Source organism: Schistocerca gregaria, chromosome 3, assembly GCF_023897955.1.
Source record: "Schistocerca gregaria isolate iqSchGreg1 chromosome 3, iqSchGreg1.2, whole genome shotgun sequence".
Classification (NCBI taxonomy): domain Eukaryota; kingdom Metazoa; phylum Arthropoda; class Insecta; order Orthoptera; family Acrididae; genus Schistocerca; species Schistocerca gregaria.
Window position 1 is genome coordinate 949,120,137 of NC_064922.1, and position 26,663 is coordinate 949,146,799.

Sequence of the window (26,663 nt, forward strand, 5' to 3'; positions counted from 1 at the left end):
CGACCGACGACTTCAGCAGACGTACAGTATCTACGTCTACATTGATACTCTGCAGATCAGATTTAAGTGCCTGCCAGAGGGTTAATCGAACCGCCTTCATAATAATTTTCTCTTATTTCAATGTCGAACAGCATGCGGAAGAAACGCACACCTATATCCATGGAAGCTCGGATTTCCCTAATTTTATTATGATGATCGTTTCTCCCCGGTGTCAACAAAATATTTTCGCATTCTGAGGAAAAGTTGGTGATTGAAATTTCGTTAGAAGATTGCGCCGCAACGAAAAACACCTTTGTTTTAATTATGTCCACCCCAAATTCTGTACTGTGGCCGTGACACTCTCCCCCATATTTCGCGATAACACAAAACGTGCTGCCTTTGTTTGAACTTTCTCGAAATGCTCCGTTAACGGTACCTGGTAAGAATCCCACACAAGCACTCCAAAAGAGGACGGACAAGCGTAGTGCAGTCAGTCTCTTTAGTAGATCTATTGCGTCTTCTAAGTGTTTTGACAATAAAATGCAGTATTTGGTTTGCCTTCCTCACAACATTTTCTATATGTTCTTTCCAATTAAGTTGTTCGTAATTGTAATGCCCAGATATTTAGCTGAATGTACAGCCTTTACATTTGACTGATTTATCGTGTAACCCAAGTGTAACGGATTCCTTTTAGCTCTCATGTGGATAATTTCACGCTTCTCATTACTTAGGGTCAATTGCCCCATACAGATATCTTTTCTAAATCGTATTCCAATTTGTTTTGATCTTTTGACGACTTTACTAGTCGATAAACGACAGCGTCATCTGCAAACAACCGAAGACGGCTGCTCAGATTGTCTCCTGAATCGTTTATGTAGATAAGGAACAGCAGAGATCCTACAACACTAATCACTTCTGTTTTACTCGGTGGCTTTCCGTCAGTTACGCTGAACTCTGACCTGTCCGACGGGAAATTGCGAATCCAGTTGCATAACTGCGACGACATTCCATAAGAACGCAATTTTTACTACAAGCCGCTTGTATGGTACAGTGTTAAAAGCGTTCTGGAAATCTGGAAATACCAAACCAATTTGAAATTCCTTTTCAATAACACTCAACACTTCATGTGGATAACGAGGTAGTTGTGTTTGGCAAGAACGATATTTTGTAAAAACCATGTTAACTGCGTGTCAATAGACCGTGCTCTTCGAAGTATTTCATAATGTTCGAGCACAATATATTTTCCAAAATCCTTCTGCATATCGACGTTAATGATAGGGGAATGCAATTTAGCTGATTACTTCTAATACCTTTCTTGATAGCCCAGCGGTCTGGGGCGCTGCAGTCATGGACTGTGCGGCTGGTCCCGGCGGAGGTTCGAGTCCTCCCTCGGGCACGGGTTTGTGTGTTTGTCCTGAGGATAATTTAGGTTAAGTAGTGTGTAAGCTTAGGGACTGATGACCTTAGCAGTTAAGTCCCATAAGATTTCACACACATTTGAACCTTTCTTGAATACTGTTGTGAGCTGTGCAACTTTCCAGTCTTTGGGTACGGATCTTTCGTCGAGCGAACGGTTGTATATGATTGTTAAGTATCGAGCTACTGAAAGGAACCTAACTGATATACAGTCTGGACAGAAGACTTGCTTTTCGCGAGTGATTTAAGTTTCTTCACTACTCCTAGGAAATCTACTTTTAAGTTACTTATGTGGCAGCTGTTCTTGATTCGAATTCTGAAATATTTACTTCGTCTTTTTTGGTGAAGGAATTTCGGAAGGCTGTGTTTAGTAACTCGGTTTTGGTAGCATTGTCATCAATAGAATTTCCATTGCTATCGCGCAGAGAAGGCTTCGATTGTGTCCTGTCATTAGTATACTGTACGTACGATCAAATGTCTTTGGATTTTCCACCAGGGTCTGATTCACGTGATCACCAATCGTTGGTCATCCAGCATCCGTCGGAACCAAAACCAGCACCAGCAGGTCTTCCTCGGTTCCCACAGGGGACTTGTAAATCGAGGATTACATGTGACATTGCAGTCAGCAATATCGCGAGTTCAAGTCGGGAGAACGTAAAGGCCAAGCAATGGGGCTAGCACGACCTGTCCGCAGTCGCCCAAATAACTGGTCGAGATCATCTCGCACCTGAAATATGACGTGGTGCGCCATCGAGCTGGAACCACATGTTTTGACGCAAGTCCATGGCTCGGTATGGGACATTATGTGATCGGTGAATGACATACGAAATACTCTAGTCAGTAGCTCCGAAAATGTGGACGATTTGAAGGTGTGGTATGACATTTTCCGTGTGGCTGGAAAACTACGTTTCCGTACGTGAGTTTCTGTGCTAAACTTAATCGTCTTGGCCCATGCTACAAGTTCTTAAACTCTTTAAAGGGAATTTAGTTACACCCTGTACATATGCACGAAACACACAGGGTGTAACGTAAAGGCATCACTAAACTTCCAGGAAACATCCCCCACACCTAGAGGAAGAAAACGCGTTGTACAAAAATGGGTCTCGAAATACTCCATTTCCGTGTTAGAGCTCAGTTTCTATAACTCTCCGACACGTTAATCACGAGAAACACACAGGAAAAGGATGTAGCAGCAGAGTATGCCCTCCGTCCGCATGGATAGACGCATCAACTCGAAGTTCCGTAAACAAGAGCTTCCAAATGACCTACAAAATTAATAGCAACTGAGGATTTTTCCTATAGAAGATTCACAGAATCACCGACCCACCGTAACAGTAAGTGAGGATACCACCTACATAACAAGACAGAATGGAAGATCATTCGAAACGAAGCTCAGAAACTATGAGTACGGGAAATTTTTCCCGTTTGCATACTGCGAAAAGGAATCGTAAGCGACTGAATCGCATTGTGGATCACCCAAGTGCGAATGAATGCTGCTCTTTGGGCAGAGGAGTGCGCTCCCACGCGGCGCAGCGAATATGTTTGGCGTTAGTAGTTCGTTGTGATAAGCTGTCTAGTGTGCACGCATTAGAATTGTATCTCCGATTTCAGCGCTGGGAGTCGTGTTTCTGAAATCCGTCGCAGAGGCATTCAGAGATGGTGTGAGATGTGGACAGGGAGGGTGTGACGAACTTTTCCGTGGTGTGACACGTCCACCAATTATGTTGAAATTGCTACCAAAGTGTCGTCCTTAACCCTCCTCACACCTCACATCAACTTCTGAGCTGTGGCCTTTTTTTTTGTGTCGACACCTTGCTGTTTAGAGCATCACAGAGCCCGAGTATGACGTCACAGGACGGCACGCTTTTGCACCACTACAGAAAAAGGTTGATGACACCTTCGAGTCAAATTTGGAACTTCACTGTCACAGCAGGAGAACATGTCTGGGTTTAAAAAAAGTGGCCATTTTATTTCGCTGCTCAGTGTGGTATCCAAGTTGTTTTGGAATGTGCCTGCACTATATGGATATTCTACTTTGTACAATGTGGTCAAAGGATGCCAAAAATTCTAATTTCAGTCCAAAGGCAGATGGGGCGTCGTTGAAGACAAATGGTTAAAATGGTTCTGAGTACTATGGGACTTAACTTCTGAGGTCATCAGTCGCCTAGAACTTAGAACTACCTAACGCTAACTAACCTAAGGACATCACACACATCCATGCCCGAGGCAGGATTCGAACCTGCGACCGTACCAGTCGCGCGGTTCGAAACTGAAGCACCTAGAACCGCTCGGCCACCGCGGCCGGCGTTGAAGACAGACAATGCAACTGTGGTGTCGTACATTATCGATACCGCCCGCACGAGGCAGAACGCATCCCGATGTCGGCACTAAACCGTGTGGCGGCCTCGCCAGCCCACGGCCATCTTGAAGCCACACCTGCTGCATTAGTCACGGTTAAGGAAGCCACACGACCGATCCCGTCCAGTTTTATAACGCAAATCCCTCCAGTGGATTACCAGCCTTATTCGTAGCTTCTCTGTAATGTGATTGTTTATGACTGCTAGGCTCTGACTAATGAGAAACAATTGGACTCACTGTATTAAAGTTAAGTAAATACCAGTGTCACCCAGATTATGTCTGCTTCTAATTATTTATATTTTCTGTCTAAGCACCCAGTTATTCCTCGGCACCCAACTCTGACGGATCCAGTAGTAAGCAACTCAGGATGTAGTGCTGCAGCGGTCCACATGTAGGCGTCTGGTGTATAGGTGGTGCTCATCGACTAGTGTCATGATACTGTTAGAGGCGCCCTGTTTCTCTCGTTAACTGGAACATACAGCGCTCTTTCGTTGAGCCGCCTATCCATATTACCGCGATATCTTTATCATTGCATCCGCTCGAGTTAGTACAAGGAATCAAAGAGACCTTGAAACTATTTTTGGGAATCTCCCACCACGAGATATGTTTGCGAGTCCACAGAGGTTACTTGATGACAGTGTCGAGGAGGAGGTTAGTTTTCAACGACCCGTCGATAACGAGGTCATTACAGACGGAGCACAAGCTCGGATTAGGGTAAGATGGGCAAGAAAATCGCTCGTATCCTTTCAAAGGAACGATTCCGGCTTTCAACTGAAGCGATTTAGGGAAATCACGGAAAACCTAAATCAGGGTGGCCAGACGCGGATTTTAACCGTCCTCCTTTCGAATAGGTTGACGGGCAGTGTTCAAAAATGTTCAAACGTGTGTCAAGTCTCATGGGACTTAACTGCTGACGTCATCATCCCTAAGCTTACACACTACTTAACCTAAATTATCCTAAGGACAAACACACACAGCCATACCCGAGGGAGGACTCGAACCTCCGCCGGGACCAGCCGGACACGGGCAGTGTGTCAGGCCACGTTTCGACCAACAAAACAGCGGTAACTGATGTTCTTCGAAGAAGGCTCGCGCATATCAATTCTTCATTTCTCAGTTATGTGCTTTTCCCGGGAGTCTAGTTGGTTGGTTCATTAGCGAAAGGCAACAAAAAAGCAAGGTCATCGGTTTAATCGGAGAAGGGAAGGATGGGAAAGGAAGTCGGCCGTGCTCTTTCAGAGCAACCATTCCGGCATTTGCCTAGTGCGATTTAAGCCAATAATTGAAAACCTAAATCAGGATGGCTGGACGCGGGTTTGAACCGTCGGCCTCCCAAATGCGAGTTTAGTGTGCCAACCACTGCGCCACCTCACTCAGCCAGAGTGCTAGTACAGAATGGTGTGCAGAACTTCTTTGTAGGAGAGAGCTCTAGCAGAGCCGCACCAGTGATACCAACCGTCGTTGGCGCCCGGATAGCTACTTAGTTAGCTGTTTTACTCATGTGACTTATTTACTGAGGTTTCTGTAAGAGCGTCGTGTGCGGCATCAGAAAAGCCGTGAATAGGCCCCGCCACTGTAGTGACACAAAAAAACTCTTTGGAGAGCAAAAAGATGAAAACAAAAGGATGACGAAAAACTGCAGGAAAGAAATTGTGAAGAAACCACAGCCTACGAAGACAAAGTTAGGGGACACTTGGACAACACTGTGGGAGGAAAACGGTAAAAAAGCGGCTGAAAATTCTGGTTACCACATATATGTAGACTATAATTCGCTGTCGATGTATGGGAAAGTAAGTGTTGATTGTCAATATCTTAGGAACCAATAAGCCGTGTTACATAGCAGGAATTGTTGTGTGGTTCAATACAGCAATAGGTTTCAGATTTCTGCAACTAAGGACGCCTTGGAACCAGGATAAACTTGCATTGTTGTTCTTTTTCTTCTTCTTCTTCTTATAGGTTATCTACCGCTGACGCCGTTTCTCCGCCTCCAGTAGCCATCTACTTCTGTGTTGCCTTCCCTCAACGTTCGTATTCCTTGCTTCCATTGCCTGCTTCACATCACCTTGCTAGCTGCCTCATGGGCGATCTCTTTTCTTCCGCTCAAATGGCATCCATCATAGTATGCTATTTCATGTCCTGTCTTCCTATTCACATGGCCAAACCACGTCAGCTATTTTTGCTGGATGTGGTCTCTATCCATTTTTATTCTTTGTCGGATTGCGTCATATGCTTTCCTCCCCATTCAATTACAGCTTGAGGCTCGTCTTTCGTTATCCACCTCAATGGCAAGAGGTTTAGTCTTACTTTCAGCTAACGTCCAAGGATTCTGCTCCACATAAAACTACACTTTAGACTGTAGTCTTACACACTTACTTCTTCGATGTTCTTATCTTTTTGTTCCACAGAACAGGATTCATTGTGCTTGTTACAGCTCGTCCTTTCTTAATCCTACTGTTGATTTCGTCGTTAGTTGCACCTTGTTTATTAACTAACACTCCAAGGTACCTCGCCTTTTCCACGCTTACAATTGCTTCTCCATCTACTTCCAAATTATTTACATTTTCACTTCCAGTGGTCAAGTACTCACACTTAATGTTCATTTTCAGGCCAGCCTTGTTGTATTCCTCTTTAGGCTTTCCTATCATATAGGTCAGATCACCATCTTCTGCTAGGACAGTCTGCTTATCTGCGCGGTACAAGCTGAATGCCTTGCTGTCCTCTCTTGTCACTCCGGTAACCTGACATTTTCTATGCCAGGTCTCCAGTACTGCAGCTAGATACAGCTTAAACAGCATCGGTGACGCCCACATCAATGCCCCTGACCTTTATTCGCCTAGAATTCTCTCTATCTGTCTCTCTTTATTTTATTTTTTTCAAGTTTCTTCACCTATTCAGAACACGAGGTGAAAAAAAAAGTGATAATTCAGTTGACACGAATTTTGGCTGCGAAAGGCAACGTTTTGCTTTGGCAAACAGTTTTACTGTTTCGTGATACCTCTCATTTCTCTGCAAAGCGGAAGATTCGGTATACATAATGTATTGTTACGATGACGTAGTGTACAGTATGTCGGATAACCCTGTATATCAAAGACCGTGCCCTCCATGGTTTGTCTTATATGTTGCCCCTTATTTCTCTTTTTCGTTGTTATTTACAGAGTCTTCGTTCAGGAGCATGGTCTAGTGAAAAATCGTGAATGAGAATATCAGGATGTATCCAACATTTGTTTGACGAGTAATTTCGTTGGGCTTCATATGGTAGGAACATTTTACTCTCGAATGCAGGAGTCCTGCAGGGGGAAGTGAATAACAAAGCGTGAACATTTTCACATGATTCTTTCAGCAAAAGAAAAGAAAGTCTGGGAAATGCTAGACCATGGGTTAGAATGCCACCTCATTGTTGACAGTTTGAGACAAAAGGCAGAGAAACTGTGGGGCCACGGGTGGAATAATTGTTAAATGTTCCTATTATTTATTTAGTGCTGTTGTTTGCCGTTCTCAACACGGGCTCTCTAACTACAGTACTGACAACCAGAAAGTGATTAGCAAAACGTGAAGCCTGTAATTAGAATTCCTAGTGCCCACTTCATCTGAGAAATACATTTGTAGCTACAGCTTATAGCTCTGAGGAATTAGGAGATTGTCTGGGATTCTTAATCAAAAACCATTCTCTCTAAAACGTTCACTATATTCTGAACGTCACAGACCAAAAATAATCCACACAATCCAACTACCAGAGCAGTTCAGAGTCTAATGCGCTGATGCAACTATAACTGTTCAAATTAAATGTTTAAGTAAATGTTCGCCATAATTTGATGATAATGTTCATCAAACGTCACCCTAAATAATGGTAGAATATCTGTCCTGTGGCGGCACGTGAAAATACGACATACGCAAACTAAAGATAGACCATTAACGTCATCCCAAAATTAACACTTCACTCGAAAACGATTTCATGGTTACGCGTATCCCGAGTAACTTATTACTGCATTCGAGGCTGTTTATATCAACTGCCGCCGTTGGATAAGCAGCTGCAGCAGCAAGTCGTATAACCCTAGCTTACTTATTTGTTAGGTAGTTTAATTAATTTCTTTGCGTGTTTTTGGGTACTTGCATTGTTTAATTCATATATTTCGGGCGTATTATAGTATTTGAAGGTTGTAGCATCGCGCCTTAGTACCTGAATAGTGCAAATTCGCGTAGTCGTCTGTCTTCTGTTTTTGTTTTGAACAGCCAGTGTCGGTTGGTCACAATCATTGTGCTCCCTGCCGCCGTTGGATAAGCAGCTGCAGCAGCAAGTCGTATAACCCTAGCTTACTTATTTGTTAGATAGTTTAATTAATTTCTTTGGGTGTTTTTGGGTACTTGCATTGTTTAATTCATATATTTCGGGCGTATTATAGTATTTGAGGGTTGTAGCATCGCGCTTTAGTGTTTACTTCGTAGATTCTTATTTAAATTGCGTGTGAGTTTCGTATAGGAGGTGCAATTTCGAGTTTTAGTTACTGTAATCGTAAATTCAGCAGATTGTAGCGCAGTCGTTAGCCATTTGTACAGGTTAGTTGATACATTCTTTGCGTGTTCCGCTTGCGTTATCTAGGCACGGACTCGTGTTTCGGTAACTGTTGTTAAACATCGATTAGAATGGACAGGGACTGCGATTGCTGTGTTCGGATGAGGGCTGACTTGGCATCCCTTCGCTCACAGCTGCAATCGGCGCTGACTTCGGTCGCGCAGCTTGAGGCTGTTGCCAATGGGCACCACTGTGGGGAGCCGGACTCGGGTATCACGGGGATGTCAACCTCGTCCCGTCTGTCCCCAGATCGGTCTGCCGCTGTGGTTGCCCCGGTTGCTGCCCGCAGTGGGGCTGAGCCCTCGCCTGTGGTTGATTGGGAGGTCGTTCCAAGGCGTGGCAGGCAGCGAAAGGCGTCTCCGGAGGCTGATCAGAAAGCCTCCCCGGTGCGTCTGACAAACCGGTTTCAGGCACTGTCTCTGGCTGAGCCAGATGCAGCTGCCTGCCCTGTTTCAGAGGATCATTCTCAGCCTTCAAGGTCCGGGCAATCGCAGAGGGTGGGCTTACTGGTAGTTGGGAGCTCCAATGTTAGGCACGTAATGGGGCCCCTTAGGGATACGGCGGCTAAGGAGGGGAAGAAATCCAGTGTGCACTCCGTGTGCATTCCGGGAGGAGTCATTCCTGATGTGGAAAGGGTCCTTCCGGATACCATGAAGAGCACAGGGTGCAGCCAGCTGCAGGTGGTGGCACATGTCGGTACTAATGACGTGTGTCGCTTTGGATCTGAGGAAATTCTCTCTGGATTCCAGCGGCTATCTGATTTGGTGAAGGCTGCCGGTCTTGCTTACGAGATGAAGGCAGAGCTCACCATCTGCAGCATCGTTGACAGAACCGACTGCGGATCTTTGGTGCAGAGCCGGGTGGAGGGTCTGAATCAGAGGCTCAGACGGTTTTGCGACCGTATTGGCTGCAGATTCCTTGACTTGCGCCATAGGGTGGTGGGGTTTCGAGTTCCGCTGAATAGGTCAGGAGTTGACTACACTCAGCTGGCGGCTACACGGGTAGCGGAGGCTGTGTGGCGTGGACTGGGCGGTTTTTTAGGTTAGAAGGCCTCGGGAAAGTGCGGGATGGGCTGCAATGTCAAAGGGTGCTTGGCAATTACAGGACGTGCTTGGATCAAGGAACAGTCGGAATTTTAGTTGTAAATTGTTGTAGTTGCGCTGGAAAAGTCCCTGAGCTTCAAGCGCTAATAGAAAGCACAGAAGCTGATATCGTTATAGGTACAGAAAGCTGGCTAAAGCCTGAAATAAGTTCTGCAGAAATTTTTACGAAGTCTCAGACGGTGTTCAGGAAAGATAGATTAGGTAGAATTGGTGGCGGAGTGTTTGTGTCTGTCAGTAGTGGTTTATCTTGTAGTAAAGTCGAAGTAGATACTCCGTACGAATTGGTGTGGGTGGAGGTTATACTTAACAGTAGAATTAAGTTAATAATTGGCTCCTTCTACCGACCCCCAGACTCCGATGATACAGTTGCGGAACAGTTCAGAGAAAGTTTGAGTCTCGTAACAAATAAATACCCCACTCATACGGTTATAGTTGGTGGGGACTTCAACCTACCCTCGGTATGTTGGCAAAAATACTTGTTCAAAACCGGTGGTAGGCAGAAAACGTCTTCCGAGATTGTCCTAAATGCATTCTCCGAAAATTATTTCGAGCAGTTAGTCCACGAACCCACGCGAATGTAAATGGTTGCGAAAACACACTTGACCTCTTGGCCACAAACAATCCAGAGCTGATAGCATCATGACTGATACAGGGATTAGTGATCACAAGGTCATTGTAGCTAGGCTCAATACCATTTCTTCCAAATCCATCAGAAACAAACGCAAAATAATTTAATTTAAAAAAGCGGATAAAGTGCCACTAGAAGCCTTCCTAAAAGACAATTTCCATTCCTTCCGAACTGACTATGCGAATGTAGACGAGATGTGGCTCAAATTCAAAGATATAGTAGCAACAGCAATTGAGATATTCATACCTCATAAATTGGTAAGAGATGGAACGGATCCCCCGTGGTACACAAAAAAGGTCCGAACGCTGTTGCAGAGGTAACGGAAAAAGCATGCGAAGTTCAGAAGAACGCGAAATCCTGAAGATGGGCTAAAATTTACAGACGCGCGAAATTTGGCACGTACTTCGATGCGAGATGCCTTTAATAGGTTCCACAACGAAACATTGTCTCGAAATTTGGTAGAAAATCCGAAGAAATTCTGGTCGTATGTAAAGTACACAAGCGGCAAGACGCAGTCAATACCTTCGCTGCGCAGTGCCGATGGTACTGTTATCGACGACTGTGCCGCTAAAGCGGAGTTATTGAACGCAGTTTTCCGAAATTCTTTCACCAGGGAAGACGAATGGAATATTCCAGAATTTGAAACACGAACATCTGCTAGCATGAGTTTCTTAGAAGTAGATACCTTAGGGGTTGCGAAGCAACTCAAATCGCTTGATACGGGCAAGTCTTCAGGTCCAGATTGTATACCGATTAGGTTCCTTTCAGATTACGCTGATACAATAGCTCCCTACTTAGCAATCATATACAACCGCTCGCTCACCGATAGATCTGTACCTACAGATTGGAAAATTGTGCAGGTCGCACCAGTGTTCAAGAAGGGTAGTAGGAGTAATCCATTTAACTACAGACCTATATCATTGACGTCGGTTTGCAGTAGGGTTTTGGAGCATATACTGTATTCAAACATTATGAATCACCTCGAAGGGAACGATCTATTGACACGTAATCAGCATGGCTTCAGAAAACATCGCTCTTGTGCAACGCAGCTAGCTCTTTATTCGCACGAAGTAATGGCCGCTATCGACAGGGGATCTCAAGTTGATTCCGTATTTCTAGATTTCCGGAAAGCTTTTCACACCGTTCCTCACAAGCGACTTCTAATCAAGCTGCGGAGCTATGGGGTATCGTCTCAGTTGTGCGACTGGATTCGTGATTTCCTGTCAGGAAGGTCGCAGTTCGTAGTAATAGACGGCAAATCATCGAGTAAAACTGAAGTGATATCAGGTGTTCCCCAGGGAAGCGTCCTGGGGCCTCTACTGTTCCTGATCTATATAAATGACCTGGGTGACAATCTGAGCAGTTCTCTTAGACTGTTCGCAGATGATGCTGTAATTTACCGTCTAGTAAGGTCATCCGAAGACCAGTATCAGCTTCAAAGCGATTTAGAAAAGATTGCTGTATGGTGTGTCAGGTGGCAGTTGACGCTAAATAACGAAAAGTGTGAGATGATCCACATGAGTTCCAAAAGAAATCCGTTGGAATTCGATTACTCGATAAATAGTACAATTCTCAAGGCTGTCAATTCAACTAAGTACCTGGGTGTTAAAATTACGAACAACTTCAGTTGGAAGGACCACATAGATAATATTGTCGGGAAGGCGAGCCAAAGGTTGCGTTTCATTGGCAGGACACTTAGCAGATGCAACAAGTCCACTAAAGAGACAGCTTACACTACACTCGTTCGTCCTCTGTTAGAATATTGCTGCGCGGTGTGGGATCCTTACCAGGTGGGATTGACGGAGGACATCGAAAGGGTGCAAAAAAGGGCAGCTCGTTTTGTATTATCGCGTTATAGGGGAGAGAGTGTGGCAGATATGATACACGAGTTGGGATGGAAGTCATTACAGCATAGACGTTTTTCGTCGCGGCGAGACCTTTTTACGAAATTTCAGTCACCAACTTTCTCTTCCGAATGCGAAAATATTTTGTTGAGCCCAACCTACATAGGTAGGAATGATCATCAAAATAAAATAAGAGAAATCAGAGCTCGAACAGAAAGGTTTAGGTGTTCGTTTTTCCCGCTCGCTGTTCGGGAGTGGAATAGTAGAGAGATAGTATGATTGTGGTTCGATGAACCCTCTGCCAAGCACTTAAATGTGAATTGCAGAGTAGTCATGTAGGTAGATGTAGATGTACCGATGCGACGCGACTCCCGGCACAGGTGGTGCACTAATCAGCATCTGGAGAGAACTGGGGCCTTTCTTTTCTCGCGCAGCGTTCTTACATATAAAGCCGCGGTGCGGCTGGCTAAGGGAACGCCTGATCAAATCTGCTCTCCCGACTAGCCGCTGGGCTAGTAATGCACCACTTCAAGTTATTCAATAAATCATTGCTTCCTTTGCTGATGCCGATGAAGCTTTCAATTTAATTGTGCAATCAGCACACAATAAAGTATTAATAACAAAAGTCTGACGTGGCTAAGTAAAATGTTTTGGGCGAGAGAATTAATTTAATTACACTGCACGCAGTAGACGAGCTCTGAACTATCTCTTTGGACATACGCTATAGCTATAGTTTTATAGTTATTCTGTTGAAACTTCTCACAATTTTATGATTATAGAGAATCTCTCTTCTACTTAAATTTAAACATCCTAGCTTTATTTATTTACCTACTTAATTTATCTTGCTTCCTTAATTTCTAAGATAAAAACCAGAAAATCATGAATTTCAATTAATATTTTAATTTGTGAGATCCAGTTTCTACTAAATTATTATGCAAAAGGAGTACAGTGTACAGTGTACACGTAGCTACTTTCACCATTCGAGTCTACCCTTGTATTGAAACGAATTATCAGGATCTTAGGATGTTGAAAGCTGATGTTATTTTCAGAGAATTTTGTATACTGTTCTTATGATGTCATCACTGCAAAGGTAACCGAAATCAGTAAAATTAGTTTGCGTACGCACTACAAGGTGACAGTGATGGCTGCACCGAGTTTGAAATTGATTGGCTGGGTGTTAAGAGATTGAACTGCGATTCCATCAGACCCTCCGAGAGAGAAGTGAGACAGTTTGACAGTAAAATAAGTTAGAACGCGGCATGTCATTCTCAAAGGAGAGAGGTCTTCCGAAGTAAGAGTGATTTCAGGTGTGCCTCAGGGCGGTGTCGTAGGACCGTTGCTATTCAAAATATATATAAATGACCTTATGGCCTTGTGGATAACATCGGAAGTTCACTGAGGCTTTTTGTGGATGATGCTGCAGTATATCGAGAGCTTGTAACAATGGAAAATTGTACTGAAATCGAGAAGGATCTGCAACGAATTGACGCATGGTGCAGGGAATGGCAATTGGATCTCAATGTAGACAAGTGTAATGTGCTGCGAATACATAGAAACAAAGATCCTTTATCATTCAGCTACAATATAGCAGGTCAGCAATTGGAAGCAGGTAATTCCATAAATTATCTGGGAATAGGCATTAGGGGTGATTTAAAATGGAATGACCATATAAAATTAATCGTTGGTAAAGCAGATGCGATACTGAGATACATTGGAAGAATCCTAAGGAAATGCAGTCCGAAAACAAAGGAAGTAGGTTACAGTACACTTGTTCGCCCACTGCTTGAATACTGCTCAGCAATGTGGGATCCGTACCAGACAGGGTTGATAGAGGAGATAGAGAAGATGCAAGGGACAGAAGCGCGCTTCGTTACAGGATCATTTAGCAATCGCGAAAGCGTTACGGAGATGATAGATAAATTCCAGTGGAAGACTCTGCAAGAGAGACGCTCAGTAGCTCGGTACGGGATTTTGTTAAAGTTTCCAGAACATACCTCCACCAAGGAGTCAAGCAGTATATTGCTCCCTCCTACGTATGTCTCGCGAAGAGACCATGAGGATAAAATCAGAGAGAGTAGAGCCCACACAGAGGCATACCGACAATCTTTCCTTCCACGAACAATACGAGACTGGAATAGAAGGCGAACCGATAGAGGTACTCAAGGTATCCTCCGCCACACACCGTCAGGTGGCTTGCGGAGTATGGATGTAGATGTAGATGCACTCTCCTCCGCTGTTCAACCTGTAGAATAATAATGTTATGAAGCTGGTTAAATGCGGTACCTGTTCAAGCGAGATGTAATTAAAAAACGGCGGTTAATTAACTGTCTCGTAGAGCAACTGATTTCCAGAACATGATAACACTGTATGTTCAAGATGTTCATACCTTTTTTATTCGAAGATGAATTTCTAAGAACACCTTGTGAAACATTTTGGATGCAGCCTGTAGTATATGACAAAAACAATTAAGTAATTGATCTGTAAGTTCATTCAAAGTTGAGGCAAAAAGTAAATGAGTTAGGAAAAAAAATTGTGAGTGTTTTGTTGCAGCTCGAGAAAACGATTGTAGTGAGATAGAAATGAAGAGAATTTTAAATGAAAATGTAAATAAGGCAAATACAGAGAGAAAACGCTCGTATTTTAATCACGCACAAATTGATTATTTAAATTGCGTTTTATCGTTAAACTGTGACCAGAAGCCAGAATACGAGTTTAGCAAGCAGACGTACTTACGCAATACCATAAAGTTTAGCGTCAAACACGAAAACGAGAAAGGAACCGCATAAAAAGTTAGGGCAAGTTTTGTATTGAGAAGAATCCTACACAACGGCGAATCAACCGGCCCGTGTAAAACACAGCCGAGTAAAATAATTACAAGCGGGCCCAAGTTTACGAGCAGTATTGGTGTGTACAGACGCTCGCTCGGAATGAAAAACGATGGAATTAGACAGAATATTAATAAGAAATATGAAATAACTCTACAAGTTTAAAAGCTTGTTTTGTGTGGACATGGCCGCAACCGGTCTGGAGCGAGAGCACTCATCAGTAGACGGGTTCCCGCTTTGCCCCGCACCCTGTGTGTCTGCGGCTGCTTCGAGCAGTCAGTGGTTTAACGCGTTGATAGGCTACTGCGCATCCAGTCGCTCGAATCAGTTTGAAATATGTCGCCGGGACGCTATTCCGAATGTGTAAAATTATAGCCATAGAACTATAATTTAGCTATGGAATAACGAAATGAACGGAATTTTCTTAAGACTGTACAGGTGGCGGACAAAAACGTGGAAACGATGCGAGAAATGCATTCTTGAGCATAAGCGCAGTTACTAGGCAAGCCTGCAGGTTGCGTATGTGACTGCGAACGGCACCTGTGCAATGTCCTCGATAGTTTGCAAGTATAAGTCGTGGCCAGAACAGAGTGTTCAGTGTAGTTGTAAGCGCTTTATGTCGCGGCTATTGAATTCTAAGGTGGAAAAACTGCTGGTGCTACTATTGTGGGTGCTTCCGTAACAAAAGGAGCCGAAGAGTTTGGCGTTTTGAAGAGGCATCAACTGTGTAAGCGCATATTGTGAAAGCGGAGAAACACCGTCCGCTACGTTAGAACCCGGACGAAAGTGAAAGACGGTCATTGAAGAGGATTGTGACGAAAAGTAAACGGACGTCAGATGCAGAAGTCACTGCAGAACTGAATATCGCACTCGCGAACACCGTCAGCAGCAAAAGAAAAAGAAGGAAGCTCCAGAAGCTGGAGATTCCAGGACTAGCTGGGATTCTAAAACCACTCGTCAGTGATGCAAAGGCAGTTTGCAGGAAAACGTGGTGCTGAAGCCATAAAACGTGGACTATAGAGGAATGCAAGAAAATCATTTGTTCGGATTGTAACGTGCCCGAGGAAAATGTATTATGTCGTGCACAAGTGCCCACTAACACAAGAACGGGGCCTGGGCATTTAACGACCGCATCCCAACACGCCACATACACGGTTTTCCGACGGCGGTTGCTCTTCTCTCCTTGCACTTCCTGCTTCGATGTGTCCATAAACGTTCAATTGAGTGTGAAATCTTATGGGACTTAACTGTTAAGGCCGGCCGGAGTGGCCGTGCGGTTCTAGGCGCTACAGTGTGGAGCCGAGCGACCGCTACCGTCGCAGGTTAGAATCCTGTCTCTGGCATGGATGTGTGTCATGTCCTTAGGTTAGTTAGGTTCAAGTAGTTCTTAGTTCTAGGGGACTGATGACCTCAGAAGTTAAGTCGCATAGTACTCAGAGCCATTTGAAAGCCATTAAACTGTTAAGGTCATCAAAATGGTTCAAATGGCTCTGAGCACTACGGGACTTAACTGCTGTGGTCATCAGTCCCCTAGAACTTACAACTACTTAAACCTAACTAACCTAAGGACATCACACACATCCATGCCCGAGGCAGGATTCGAACCTGCGACCGTAGCGGTCACGCGGCTCCAGACTGTAGCGCCTATAACGGCTCGGCCACTCCTGCCGGCTAAGGTCATCAGTCCCTAAGCTTACACACTACTTAACCTAAATTATCCTAAGAACAAACACACACACCCATGCCCGAGGGAAGACTCGAACCTCCGCCGGGACCAGCCGCACACTCCATGACTGCAGCGCCTGAGACCGCTCGGCTAATCCCGCTCGATGTGTCCTGTAATAATTATTATCTAACAGGGTACAGAGCCGCTTAAGCAAACAATGCCAACTTAGTCTCGTAGATTGTAGCCTATGCCCGATGTTATTCAATCTGTATATTGAGCAAGCAGTAAAGGAAACGAAAGAAAAAGTCGGAGTAAGGAATTAAAATCCATGGAGAAGAAATAAAACTTTGATGTTCGCTGATGACATTGTAATTCCGTCAGAGACAGCAAAGGACCTGGAAGAGCAGTTGAATGGAATGGACAGTGTCTTGAAAGGAGGATATAAGATGAACATCAAAAAAAGCAAAACGAGGATAATGGAATGTAGTCGAATTAAGTCGGGTGATGCTGAGGGAATTAGAATAGGAAATGAGACGCTTAAAGTAGTAAAGGAGTTTTGCTATTTGGGGAGCAAAATAACTGATCATGGTCGAAGTAGAGAGGATATCAAATGTAGACTGGTAATAGCAAGGAAAGCGTTTCCGAAGAAGAGAAATTTGTTAACATCGAGTATAGATTTAAGCGTCAGGAAGTCGTTTCTGAAAGTATTTGTGTGGAGTGTAGCCTTTTATGGAAGTGAATCATGGACGATAAATAGTTTGGACAAGAAGAGAATAGAAGCTTTCGAAATGTGGTGCTACAGAAGAATGCTGAAGATCATATGGGTAGATCACATAACTAATGAGGAGGTATTGAAAAGGATCGCATGGACACTCCGGCCGGCTACACCTCCGTCATCGTTACCTACACGTGTCTCTGTTTTGCAGGAAGAAAGGTCTAATGTTCCCTTGAAAACCCATACAGAATCTGTGTTTATCAATTTCGAGTCGGCTGGGAGCCGTTTTGAATGCCAAAGGCTTTCCTACACATTATCAGGCGTGATTATTTGTTGTGTTTTGGTGTTTCTACGTTTTTCTCTAACCCTTGCGTATATACTCGTTAGAAGAATGAGATTTTCACTCTGCAGCGGAGTGTACGCTGATGTGAAACTTCCTGGCAGATTAAAACTGTGTGCGGGACCGAGACTCGAACTCGGAACCTTTCCCTTCTGCGGGCAACTGCTCTACAATCTGAGCTACCCAAGTACGACTCACGCCCCGTCCTCACAGTTTTACTTCCGCCAGCACCTCGTCTCCTATCTTCCAAACTTCACAGAAGTTTGGAGGACGGGGCCTGAATCGTGCTTGGGTAGTTCTGGTCCCGGGTTAGAGTCTCAGTTCGGCACACAGTTTTAATCTGTCAGGAAGTTTTACTCGTTAGAAAGTTTTGAGACGTGGTACTGCTATAGAAGAAGAAGCTGTTGAATCACGGAGCTACAGAAGAATGCTGCAGATTGCATTGGTAGACCGAAAAATTGATGAAGAGGTACTGAATCAAATTGGGGCGAAAATTGAATTTGTAGCGCAACTTGACCAAAACAAGTGATCCGTTGGTAGGAGGCAGCTCGAACTACCATGGAATAAAGTCTGAGGGTTGAAAATTGTAGACGAAGATTTAGGCATGAAAACAGCAATCAGGTTCAAACGGATCTACGTTGCAGGGGAGGCTGCTCAGCACAGAGTAGCGAGGAGAGCTGCAGCAGCCCAGACTGAGGACAGAGGCTCGATAACGTGCGGGTCTTGGGTTCACTGGTAAATTGTCAGACTATGGATCCAAATGTCTCGGGTTCGAGCTCCGGTCACTCCAAAGATTTGTATCCGTCAATTATCACTTCTTTCCTCTGATGTTTGAAATGCGGAAATGATGTGTAACGCCACGGCCCAGAGTCCATGTTAAACTGTGACACACTGGGCAATTGAGTTCAGAAGTTGGAGGGAGATAACGGCGTACCATTTCCAGTAGGATCCTTCGGATTAGTCACAGCTTTAATTTTCATTAGACTCATTAATAATGTCATATTGGTTAGTTTTCGACCTCCTGTTTGTCATAATTAATAAATACACTTCACAGTAGGCCATATAATTCAATTAATATCTTCTGTGGTGAAGGGCAGTGGTTGCTTTCTACAGCTGACAAATAACAGAAAATCAACAACCCTGGGCCCAGTTCTTTAAAGAATCGATTTCCCAAGAATGAAACGTCTCATTAGCTAACAAATGAGTTAATGTGTTAATCACTGGACGTTAAGCATATAAGCGGGAAAAGATTTGGAAGAGGTTTCAAACTATGTTTCAAGTTCGTCGAAAGTCGTTAATTTCTCTCATTATCAAATACTGGATGAAGTAAGTCTGGGTAATTTCCGCTTTATGAGCAATTCTGGCTCAAGATAAACTCACACTTTCTAACAAACACTTGTACCGTGTCAAACCTTTGGCATAGAATTATACCTTATAATGAGCACATTATGCTGGCATTTAAAATTTTTAAATTAGGTCAATAATTATATGGCATATTGAGAAACAAGTTTCTGTTGCACTGGAAGCCATCCAACAGGCAAGCGAAAGTTTAGACAGAGACCTATTTAGCAGTCTAGTGACGTAGATTGTTTCTTCAAAGTACAGAAAATTAAGTGGATAAGAGCAGAGGTGAGCGTCTCTTGAAGAATGTCAGGCATAAAAGAAGTCAGTAAGAAGAAATGAATAAGATACCAGAAATTCCGTTAGTTCGACCACGTTTCTGGAAATATTTCAACACATTTCTTAATACGATGCTCCGAGCCACGAGTTTTTACACGTTGTCTCCGCCGCGAACCGAACTCGAGTATTATCAGCGCCTCGCTGGCTTCAGGGACTGTGACAAGGCGACTTGACCGTCCGGCTACTCTGTGCGGCTCAGTGTACCTGACCTGTGATTAAAAAAAAAAATCATGTATCTTAAAGTGGTACACTACACGTAAAACTGCATCTGAAATTTCAGCCTCAGAACGGACCCATAGCAAATACCACATTGTAGCTACGAATATTCTTGAAATAATTCTTTGGTTTCTCTTCAGTTATTCGATTAATTGAGGTTCTTGATACAATGCATTGAAAAATAAATTTCGTGTTAACGGTGGCAAATTCTCTTTTCCATTATGACAATACAGTGTGAATGGCATTATATCGCGTAACATCAGGTACGAATGATTTTCAGTGTAAAATCTCAACAGCAAATTTATCAAACCGCAATTATAACTGTCAAAACAATTTGGAATTACGTTCAGTGCACATTTAAATGTATCTTTCAAAACAAAAATAGTATTATCCTCATTAACATTCACATTATTTCCTTTACTTTGTCGACACAAAAACTGTCTTTCTAACTCTTCGTCCTTGAGTCCAGTTCGTCACTGTTCTTTTTCGAGGCATAGTCTAAAACGAATATAGTTTCTGAACAATGAGGAAAGTTGTGGCTTTTCAAAATGAAGAAGCTGAAAATCAGGAACACTTCAAATTATGCAGTGACGACGGCAATCGAATACAAAGTTAGTTCCGTTTACTATGAGACAAAAGTAAGTCCGAAAAAGACGGTAATAAACAACTTTTGTTGCCCCCAAAGGTTCCTTTACTACGTTTCAGGTTATCCGCTGCTGTCAACGACCTAGCATTTGTGGCATTGTAGTTGCTCAATATGCTTGTGTTACTGCAAATGAACCCTCTGCAACATTTAAACATGAACTTCCATAGAATTTGATTTCATGGAACGTTTTTACTTTCGTGTATTGTTTCTACGATAGCACCTGATCAGTGTGCTTGGTAGACGTGAGAGACAGAAAAACTTTTCCCATGTGTATATGTCTCTTTACACTCACCTTTCTTAATGGCTACATACACACATGGTTTTTTTGTGCACATGTATGACAAAGTTCCTTTCCCATTAAATAAGTTTCATTGGCCTCCTTTACCAATTAGTTTTAAAAACTCTACCTTTATTTTTGATGTACATGTTGTAGATGCATGTTGGACGAGGATGGGCTGTCAGGAGGTGCCATATAAAAACTCGTCCGAGTTTCCCAAGTGATTTATTATTGCCAGCTACGTGTATCCGGTGGTGTGACATGCCCCGCCGTGCAGGAGGGCTGTCACCCTCAAATGACTTGTTAATGGACCAGCACCTTTTTTATATCCGGCGGTGCGCCTCTGTTTTGCAAACGCGCCGCTCTGAGTCATGTACTCATGGGTTGCGCCAGTGGACCCCTTCTGCCTGTAACTTGCGCCATGCACACTGCTGCGTTTACTCTTTCCAGTGGCTCTATGGCGCTTTGGCCTCCATTCCACTTCGCAACCGCTGGTAGCGTAACTTGCTGTCAACAGGCCCGCGCCTCGCTTTAACTCGTGCGCTCAGAAATATTGCACCGAAGATAACCTTTTTCCATCTTAAACAGTGGTGCTACTACAATGTATTGAAATTATGATTGGTCAGTAAAACAGCTGCATTATCGTTATGGATGTCCTCAGTCGTATTACTTTCTTCACGAAGACTGTGTCTGTGTAGTTGGAGGTTTTAGTCCTTCCTCAGGCATGGGTGTATGTGTGAGTTGTCCATACCATAAGTTAATATAAGTTGGATTAAGTAGTGTGTAGGCCTAAGGACCGATGATCTCAGCAGTTTGGTCCCATAAGGCCTTATGACAAATTTCCAAATATAATTTGCGTATAATAAGGGAAGTCAGAAAGCATAGTTATACAAAATGAAGAAATTAAAGTTAGGAACTTGCTTCAAATTTTCAATTAACGGCGGCGAATGATCACAAAGTTACTCTTACAGAAAAGTAAGTGAAATATCGGCGCCAATACACAACGCTATTGATAGATCCGTTAATGCGATATTTTGATTTTAACTGCTGACATCAGCAGTTTTCTGATAGAAGCTGCCCGTATGCGATTTTTACTGCAAATGAACCATGTACACATGAACGACGCTAGAATGCAATTTCAGAAACTTTACTTACGTGTCTCATCTCTACAATAGCAGCTGATCGACACGCAGGGCAGAAGTTTGTAGCGTTTCAATTTTCGATGCCCATGTGTTGGAGATTTTAATGCTGTATAGAGAAGATATCATCAGAATTATGAAGTTTAAAGCATCTACTTCCTTTTACCTCTCTTAACGGCTATGTACACATACGATTTTTTTCTTTGTGCACACCAACGGCATAGTACCTTTCGAATTAGATAAGTTACATTGGCCTGTTTGTATAATTAATATTAAGAATCAGTACTTCAATTTTAGTATTTACGTATTAATATTATGGTATGCATATTGTCTGTTCTTTCGGACAGGTCTGATGCATGTCATCATTCGTCCCCTTCCGGGAATACATTGAGACTATGGGCAAAGGGGAAAGTGAACGGCATCACCAAAGAGATGAACAGCAGTTCGGAATTTGGGTTGGGTGGGAAGCATGTCCAGATGACCAGGGTAGTCAAAGCTATCATTCGCAAGAAGCGGAGCATCCGTGTACGATTCAACATTACATTCATAACCAAACGGAAAGTTGTGTTGGACCGAGACTCGAACCCAGATACTCTGCCTTTTGAGGACTCGTCCAGGTGGCCGAGCTCATCAAGTCGACTGTTTGTAACAAGAAGGGTGTCCGGGTTCAAGTGTAGGACAGGCACAAATTTTCAGCTGTAGCTGTAGATACACTTTAAACCCCAGATTATCAATGTCATAGATTTCCCTTTAGCTATAGAATATGTCTTATAGCGCTTCTCACGTATGAGTCTTTAACTAATATATACACTGCCCGTCTGTTCTGTGGTGTACGCGGAGCTTCAGCTTAGCCACTGTGGAGCGCCTGTGAGCCGGCTGAAGTGACGAGACGTGTGTCTGTCTTTCCAGGCTTCTGGCTGATGCACTGCCACTTCGTGTTCCACCAGCTGAGCGGCATGGAGCTGGTCCTGCAGGTGGGCGAGCCCGAGGACATGGCTCCGCCCCCGCGGGGGTTCCCCACCTGCGGCGACTTCCTGCCGCCCCTCTGACGCCGGCGGGCCGCCGCCGCCCCGCCACGGCTCACCCCACTGTCACAGCACCCTGTATCGCCAGTCATCTGGAAATAGGGCTCTTGCGGCGGACACCACCTTCAGGCAACGCGAACAAAGTGCATAATATATCTCAAAGGAAAAGCTTTACTTGTTATTTATTCTTATGAATATTAAATCATTTCTTTGTGTTAATATTTTCGCTTTTTATTGGATAAGATGATAGACCATGTGTACGAGATGTGTGGAAAAAGGAATGGGGTTGATATTTTTGTCTAACAAAGTTTTTTGGTTTTTCGAACAACAAAATTGTCTTCTAAATAAAACCGCCTTCCCTTGCTGCAACTTAACTTATTTTTCCCAGACGCGTTTCGCCTTTTTCTTACTTTGAGGTATCTTCAGTACGATCTAGAACGATACAGTTTTATTATCTTCAGATTGTCTAACAGTTCACGTCTCATTTTTTTAAAAGTAAATAAGTAGTTACTTACAATTTGTTGGCATCTGCGTTTCCTCTCATCTCGTCTGGAGTTCGCACCACCACTTCATTTCCGAAACATAAGCAGAATTTTATGTTCTGAACTTTTTCTTTCACACTTTTCTTTTTCTTTTTTATTGTGCACTGTTATTACTTTGCTACCAGTTATAGCTACTTGTTCGAAAACTGTACTTTTAAAGACGTAAATATTGTGTATTCATGCTGTGTTTCCTCCTGTTTGGTTTGTTTACCTATACGTTGCTAATCTAGAGAAGTCTATGTTGAAAACTGATGTCTATTCATGATGCTTGTATCTCTACGTGCGTGTTTGTATCTGTGTGTGTGTGGTTGTAGAGTGTTGAATATGAATGTAATAGCTGTCAGAGAGAGTGGCTGAAAGCTTTGGTGGTCAGCTGGTGTGAGTTTTGGTTTACATGTTCTGTGGAGGGATTCATGGACAAGTGAGTGAAAAGGTGTTGGGTGGTATTATTGTTACTATCATTATGATAATAATGATCTTTTGGATTGTTATTCTGTTACTTTATCTGTTGGTGTAAACAATGAATTATTTGCCATGTGTACTTGGTTATTCAACATGGTTTTCTTTGCTGTTTTGGTTTCGTGTGTGGTATCGTTCTATGTAGATCCCACTGAAGATGCTTTAGAGTAAGAAAAAGGCGAAACGCATCCGGGAAAAATAAATTAAGTTGCTGCAAGAAAAGGCTGTATTATTTACAAAACAAGTATTTCTGTATTTGCTGCAGAAGATGTCCACGCAGACAAACTTGTTAACAATACTCCTCCCTTCAAAGTAGTTTTCTTCGGCAGCTAAACGCTGGTGGAGCTGTTGTTCCCAATATTGGTAGCAGCGGTGAAAGGCTTCAAGTGGTAGGGCCTTTAACATGTCCGTCACATTCGTTTGAACATTGTCCAGAGCCCCAAAATGATGTACTTTAAAAACATTTTTCAACTTCAGGAAAAGAAAAAAACCGCAAAGGCTCAGATCAGGTGAATCGGCAGGCTGTGGAACTACAGGAGCGGCTTTTGTGGTCGAAAATTCCGTGACGCAATTGGGGGTGTGACATGGGGAGTTGTCATGATGAAGCATCCACTTCTCTGCAGTGTCCAGTCTCACTCGATTCATCCTTGCCCTGAGTCTTGCAAGCACATCTTTGTAAAACACTCTACTGACAATTTGTTCTGCGGTAACAAAATTTCTATACACGATTCCTTAATGTCAAAAAAGCAACTTTTTGAAATTGAAGGTCTCCTTGAGCGAGGTTCATCTTCAATGTGTTCTCGGCCTTCCAAAAACGAGTTGCTCCAGCGAAAAAGTTGTGATCTTCATATCGCCAGTTCCAGTTTTTCAAAGGTCACACTCTCGGGTTCTTCAAGTTTAACATAAAACCAGATGTCATAACGTTTCTCTAAGTTCCGGTGTTCCATTTTAGTAACACACGACAAAAACATAACTTCACTGATGGCACTAGCAAATTCGGACTGAGCATTAGGAAGGGATGAACACACCGGTCTACACAAACATAACAATGCAGCGTGGCCAGATTGCTCGCAGTGTTGTCAGCCTTATTACTTTCCTCACACAGCTCTTATACTCAGCTCATGATATTTAAGACTGCACTCTCACACATTAAGGTGTCGTCTTCTTCCATCATATACTAAAATGTGGTTCCCAATTTACTTAGCACATTACATTTTGGATCGATAAGGGTTACTCGACTGAGAACGCCATTTACACAGGAAATACGCTCATAAAAAAAGTTTTGTATCACGAGGGTTCCCCGATCTCCTGAAGATAAACGCAGACTGTGGATATTGTATCACAGACACAGTCCCTTTGACTGTTCAAGGATGTCACTAAAACCGCCCAAAGATGTAAACTACCATGCATGAGCAGCGCCTATTACACGGAGGGGGTCCGACAGCCGATCAGTTCCGGTCATTCCACCAGGAAGGAGGTACACGGCTCGTGTTGTCTGTAGTTGAACCATGCCCAGACGGTCAATACCGCGGTTCGATCGCGTCCGCATTATTGCTTTGAGCCAGGAAGGTCTCTCAACAAGGGAAGTGTCCACGCGTCTCGGAGTGAACCAAAGCGATGTTGTTCGGACATGGAGGAGATACGGAGAGACAGGAACTGTCGGTGACATGCCTCGCTCGGGCCGCTCAAGGGCTACTACTGCAGTGGATGACCGCTACATACGGATTATGGCTCGGCGGAACCCTCACAGCAACGCCACCATCTTGAATAATGATTTTCGTGCAGGCCAGGACGTCGTGTTACGACTCAAACAGTGCGCAATAGGCTGCATGATGCGTAACTTCACTCCCGACGTCCATGGCAAGGTCCATCTTTGCAACCACGACACCGTGCAGCGCGGTACAGATGGGCCCAACAACATGCCGAATGGACCGCTTGAGATTGGCATCACTTTCTCTTCAGCGATGAGTGTCACATATGCCTTCAACCAGACAATCGTCGGAGACGCGTTTGGAGGCAACCCGGTCAGGCTGAACGCCATAGATGCACTGTCCATTGAGTGGTGTGGCATTATGTGTTGCCGAAGTACGCCGCTGGTGGTGATGGAAGGAGCTGTGACGGCTGTAAGATACGTGAATGCCATCCTCCTATCGATAGTGCAACCACATCGGCAGCATATGGGTGACGCATTCGTCTTCATGGAGGATAATTCGCGCCCCCATCGTGCACATCTTGTGAATGGCTTTCTTCAGGACAACGCATCGCTGGATTAGAGTGGCCAGCATGTTCCCCAGACATGAACGGTATCGAACATGCCTGGGACAGATTGAAAAAGGGGAGTTTATGGACGGCCTGACCCGCCAACCACTCTGAGGGCTCTACGTCGAATCGTCGGGACAACCTGGACCAACAGTGCCTCGATGAACTTGTGGATAGTATGTCACCATGAGTACAGTCATGCATCAATGAAAGAGGACGTGCTACCGAGTGTTGGGAGGTACAGGTGTGTATAGCAATCTGGACCACCACCTGTGAAGGTCTCGTTGCATGGTGGTACAACATGCAATGTGTCGTTTGCATGAACAATAAGAACGGCGGATATGATGTTTATGTTGATCTCTATTCCAATTTTCTGTACAGGTTCCGGAACTCTCGGAACCGAGGAGATGCAAAGCTTTTTTTGATGTGTGTATTACAAGCCTTAAACAGGAAAATATCACCAGTTCGCAAATTTTGTGGTCTTTCCAAGCAGTCTGACTTCGTTTACTGACTTACTGTTAGAAAAATGTAACGTTCATTAATCTCGTGGTTTTACAAGTAGTTTCAATCATATTCAACAAACAGAATTCAGAAAGTTGTGCTGAATAATTGAATCAATCTTGAAAGTAAGAAAAATTTGGTGATTGGAGAGAAATCACGAAGAGCGTCACACAGGGTTCTGGTTTGGGTCCACTCCTATTCCATATGTATGGCAACCGCTCTCCACTTAATATTCATCAAGCACAATTAGTACTTTTCGCAGAGGGTACTAGTTTTATGCTCCGTGCTGAGAATGTCGTGAATGGACAAACGGATCAACAAATTAATCCTTCAAGAACTCACATGGACAAGAGGTTGTCCAGTATCTGTTTCCAGCGAACGAGGCGGAAATTAAATGCGGTTGAAGCGTTCACAGGAATTTGCATATACAAATGTTCGTTAAAAAACATTAGTGCAAATTTTGGCTCTCACGTAA

General features: G+C 43.7%; 1 protein-coding gene across 1 annotated transcript in view; it reads left to right on the forward strand.

Moving 5' to 3' along the window:
* Window positions 1–22,451, forward strand: part of LOC126355722 (uncharacterized) — a 169,776-nt gene extending 147,325 nt beyond the window's left edge. The window contains exon 12 of the mRNA XM_050006089.1: window positions 22,312–22,451. Coding sequence (XP_049862046.1) covers window positions 22,312–22,451 — 140 coding nt within the window. The remainder of the gene's footprint in view (window positions 1–22,311) is intronic.
* The last annotated feature ends 4,212 nt before the right edge of the window (window positions 22,452–26,663 follow it).